The sequence below is a fragment of the Centruroides vittatus genome, unplaced genomic scaffold (genome assembly GCF_030686945.1).
Source record: "Centruroides vittatus isolate TY-2023 unplaced genomic scaffold, ASM3068694v2 contig_577, whole genome shotgun sequence".
Lineage (NCBI taxonomy): Eukaryota > Metazoa > Arthropoda > Arachnida > Scorpiones > Buthidae > Centruroides > Centruroides vittatus.
The window spans coordinates 1,888,635-1,893,924 of record NW_027122345.1 but is presented as its reverse complement, the minus strand read 5'-3'; the positions used below and the strand labels follow the sequence as shown (position 1 = coordinate 1,893,924).

The window sequence follows — 5,290 nt, the reverse complement described above, 5'->3', positions numbered from 1 at the left end:
GGTTGGTTCCTCACATCTGTTGAGGGCATTGCAGTAGCCATGCTTGGGCCGGTGCTGCTTTCGCCACCGGTAACCAAGGGAGACTGTGGCCTATTTTTCGAACGTGAGCCTCTGCCTAACCCACGAACGCGGACCTTGTTAACCCGGGCGACGTCCGAGCCGGTATCACACTTTGATCTAGTTATTACCATAATAAATATCACCACAGAATGTGGGAGTGGTCACTCTTAGCTTCATTTCTCCCCATAGACCTTACTGGCATGGGTGTCCCTACCAGGAGCTTGTGCTCCAGCCTGCATTGCCCTATGGATCAGTAAAATTACTGGGCTCTCCCACCACGACCAAGTAGTGACCACGGGAGAGTTATTATTATTATTATTATTATTATCAACTCGTCTCGATTATATATATATAGATTTATGTTGTTAATTTAAATTAATTTAAATAATAGCTAGGGGCGCGCCTAGTGGCTATTTTTGACATACCGTGATAGAATCCGGTTTTTCAGCTTTATATAGTAGATTTTTTTCATGAGCAAAATACTTTATTATTTGAGTAAATATTTTACCAGAGGATTATTCATCCTATATGATAATGTCAGCATGAGCATCATCAACTGGTAACAGTTTTTATTACATTTCATATTGTACGAGGGTTTTACCTAATTCCCGTACCGTGTTAGAGTGAACCCGTGTTTTAAAAGCACCGTGTTATACGGGGAATGTTCTCAATTCTCGAACCGTGTTAGAGTGAATCCGTGCTATAGAAGTGCCGTGTTATACGCGGGTTACCTGTATAGTAAAATTGTGGGACCGATAAAAATTTGACGTGTAGGGCAGAGGGCGCCACCGCGTGACCTCCACCCTTTGACCTCACTTTGCTCCTAAACTCTAACGAGGAGAGACATCTTTTTACTTCATTTAATTCATCTTTCGATTCGACAGCCGTGGCGATCTTGGATTTATATTATATCTCGACACTATTGTAAATATCGTGTAGCCAATACAAATTAAGTAAATTATTAATTTCTCAGTTAATTTTTATCGGCAGAACGAAAGACGCAGAATACGTGGTCGAGGTCAACGTGGACCTCACGCACAAGGTAGGACGTGCAACGTACAGATTTTAGCCACACCACTAAAGACGTTATATTAGGGTTGTCGTTACATCCAATGACGTTATAATCGGGTTAAACTGTATATTGTTTGTGCAAAATAAAAAAATAATTTCGGACGATACAATAACCTCGATTATTTTTTTCAAAAACGGGAAATTTTCGTTACGCATCGACAAAAATTCAACCCTAGCCGTCACGCAATGAAAGATATTTCGACATTGGATAGGGTAGGCCTATACCTGGATAGGTTAATTTCACCGAAAATCTATCGTGGACGACCTCATGGTCGTGGCCGGCAAAGTTTGAACGATCGCGCTCAAAACCGGCGATACCTAGAATATCTAGGTACTTTAGCGATACCAGAGAAGATTGGAGAATGAGAACGAGACTCGTTTGAGCGTCGAAGTGATTCCGCTTAGTAGTGAGTCTCCGAGACATAGTTTTGTCCCAAATACGGCTTTGCCGTTTTACTTATTTTAAGATAGTGTTCTAGAATATTCTAACTCTACTTGCAGGGCCGGATTTACATAAGAACATTTGGGGCCTGTGCCCAGGGCCCCCACAAAATAGGGGCCTCCACAAAACTAAAAAAAAAATTATGTTTAAACATAATTTTTTTTCTATTACCGCGACAGCCTAGTGTGGCCTAATCTTGAGGGCAACAGGCAGAGAAAACCAAACCCGGGAAAAAACCTATGAAACATCGGAAAATTTCGAGAAAAACTTTCACATGGGTATTTTTCAGTTAAATTAAAATAATTAGTTTTACACATAAAATATATGTATGCTTACAATAACCTTATTTTTAAATGAAATTTACAACTTCCTAGTTCAAATCTAATTGAAAGTTCAGTATTTTGTGTAAATTTTCTAAATCATCAAATTTGCCTACTCTTAAAGGGGGGACCCCCACCGAATTTGTGCCCAGGGCCCCTGGATTGGTAAATCCGGCCCTGTCTACTTGAATTGATTATAGCAGCTCGTGTCTGTGAGGCCGAATAAAAGGCTCGTGCAATGGTCTGTCGAAATCTCACTCTGAACAGACAGAGTTGAAATCCACCCAAAAGTCCAAATTTTTTAACATTAAATCGATTCGCTACTCAATAATAAACGTATCTCGTTATTGAGAGAGGATTATTGTTGACTCGTGCGATTATTTATTGCGGGTGCTTTTTCGAGTTTTTCCTTCATTTGCAGCGATTGTGTAAGTTTAGACTACGATCATTCTACATTTAAATACTTTTTACTTTGATCAGCAAAATATCATAATTGGTGGCTGTGGTTTTCAATACGAATTAATCGGTTTCTTTCAGAGAAATCGGATCTTTTGGTTGTTAATTTTCACTAAAAAATTTTACTACAAAATAACGGATATTGGTCACTAGAATGCATTAAACGTTGAATTTTTACGTTGAACTTTAAACAAAGACACAAAATTTCATAACGGATGGCATCACACGCAATTTTATTTATTACGATTAATAATATAAAAGCTATTTTTTAAATAAAGTACTTTAACAGCTGGGAAAGTAACGCAACATTTCCTTAATTTTTTAGTATGATATAAAAAGGAAAAAATGACTTTTAATATAAGGGAATCTTGCTCAGTACCGGACATCTAATGTTTTACGAAATTGGTAAAAAAGCGTTAAGCGAATCATAAAAATATTTTATAATTAAACATGTATTTTAATAGCGCACGAAACAAAAAGTGACCAGATAATGTTAACTGTGTTGATATACTTTCAGAATTATCAATAAAAGCATCTGACTGTTCTCTTTTAACTGCTTGAATAAATCTGTCCTTATTCTTTATAGGATTATCTTCTTGACTGGAAGACATATGTTGACTACTTGATAAAGCTTGCTGAGAATCTAATCTTAAGTGTTTCAATTTCTTCAGAAAATCTAACAAAAATTCTGGTTGACCATCAGCTTGAGATATTATTTTTGAGACTTCTGCATAAACTGATTCTTGCATTGTACTAGTATTCACAACATTTTTTGATTCAACTTCTCTAGCTCTTGTATTGGAAGATGATGGTATTGCAGAATTACTAGTATCTGAAAAAATTGATATACTTGGTATAGAATTATTGTCAGAAACATGTGATGCAGAAACTTCTCTTTGCTTGACTGGTCTTTCTGTTTGTCTTGACTTTGATGTAACTTGCTGGGTAGAACTTGGTTTATTTACAAAGCAGGAAAATAATCCTCGATCCTTACTGGCATTTGGTTTTTTAGTTTTTATTATATTCTCATGCATTTTGGTATTAGAAACTTGTCTTGCTTTTGTTCTGCCATAATCTGAATTTGCAGTTTTCTCTGAATATGATTGGTTTTTTATTTGAGGCTGATGATCAGAAACTGTAGGGATAGAATCAGGGATTTGAGGATTTGATAAATTAGCACTAATAATTTCATTACTCTTGGATGTCGAAAGCATATTCTGACGTGAACAACTTCTAAAGTTATCTCAAAAATTATTGGCTCTAGTTCTAGGAGGGACCTGATTATTTAATGTTGCAGCTACTGCAGTCTGCCCAGCAAAATTACAATTTGATGATATAGGAGTTGACAAATTAAATCTGTTGGTTGGTGCATTTGAAGTTGTGGGTAATAAAGTATTATCTGTGTTTGAATGCATACAAGCTGAAGTTGAAATGGGACTGGCTTGAGTGGGAGGAAATGATGAATGTGTATTTGCAGATGGTGCTGCAAGCCATGGACGAAATGTAAAGTCTTCAGCTATACGATCTTGATTTACGTTTGATGATGGATGTAATAGTGTATGTTCTGAAGCTGAATTTTGTTGAAGGCACTGGTGTAAATACTGTATTTCTAATTGTTGAAGGTAAATCATATGATAACATTGACTTAAACTTAATAATAATTGTTGCTGCTGCTGAAACTGGTGTGTATGTTGGTGTAAAATATCTGAAACAACAGGACAAGATCGACCAACAGCTAAAGACGGTGAAGATAATGAACAACACATCAAACAACTAGTTAATGTTTGCTGATCTTGAAATATTGACTGACATAATGTATTCATATGTTCTAACTGCTGATGGATATGCTGAGTGAACTGTTGCCACACAGTTAAATTACAAGTCCCATCAGATGATATTAAATTCTGGACAGATACTGGTTCTTCTAAATGTAATCTATTTGTACCATAAACATTCTCTTGATTGTGTGATGTTGAAATATGATTTCTTTGTTGTTCTTGATGAAAATTTTTTTTAACATTCCATCTATTTATTCCATCACCTTTAAAATTAGGTTGTGAACCAAATCTATTATCATGCTGCCTGGAAGCAGTTATCTGTTCGCTTTGCATAGCTTCTTTTCTATACGACTGTTGTGCAGATTGTAATTTATTTTGCATTTGCCATAATTTTTCCTCACCGGGTGCTTCTGTTTCACGAATCCACTTACTTCTAAAATTAGGATGCTTTGGGAAAAAATGATAAATTACATTACTTCCTTTAGTCTTTTGATTGTAATTTTCACACACTGCCACGCAACAGTTTGGCATTATTCAACTTGATCAATGAACAATAACTAAAAAATTCACACGTCAACACACTACTACTTAACAGATACTTTAAAAATATTAAATTTCACCTTATACTTGTATTCTGAATACCCATCAAAACTTTATTTCAAATGTAAACGAACAAAGATCACCACGATATGTCGAAAGCTCACGTGTTTCTCGGAGCGTGTTTCTCGATGGTGACGTCATGTGCACAACGATTAAAAGAGAAACCTACTGCGCACGCAAAATGAGCACCCCCTGGGCTGAGACATCGAGCTGTAAGGACGTGTTTGGTGAGGTCTCCAAAAATTTCGCACCAACGGGAGAACGAAGGAGGCGGCAAGCCGAACGTAACAGAATCTAGAGAGGAACTCTAGTACTCTAATACAAAAGCCCTTCTGGAAGTTTATCGAAGGAAACAAAAAGGAAGGAGAATATTCGAACTCTACAGTCATCGAATTTCGTATCATCCAAGAAGGCCTGAGTTATAGCCACCACCACGAGTTCGCTAGCTAAGTTTGGGTACCCGTTCTTGTCTGGTTCTATCCTATTATCTTCACCTTCTCTTTCCCTCTCTAGTATAAGTAGTTTTAAGTAATTAGTTATAAGTTTCTTTTTTCGCGTTCCTT

The 5,290-nt window shown here is 36.6% G+C and overlaps 1 protein-coding gene across 1 annotated transcript; it reads right to left on the bottom strand.

Annotated features, from left to right (window-relative positions):
* Window positions 1-2,837: 2,837 nt before the first annotated feature.
* Window positions 2,838-4,540, bottom strand: LOC136979101 (uncharacterized). The gene has a single exon (XM_067275019.1). It carries the CDS (start codon window positions 4,506-4,508, stop codon window positions 3,594-3,596), a length of 915 nt encoding a protein of 304 aa, XP_067131120.1. The 5' UTR covers window positions 4,509-4,540; the 3' UTR covers window positions 2,838-3,593.
* Window positions 4,541-5,290: the final 750 nt, after the last annotated feature.

Coding starts and splice junctions, on each gene's coding strand:
- LOC136979101 (XM_067275019.1), bottom strand. CDS start 4,508: ATGCAAAATAAATTACAATCTGCACAACAGTCGTATAGAAAAGAAGCT.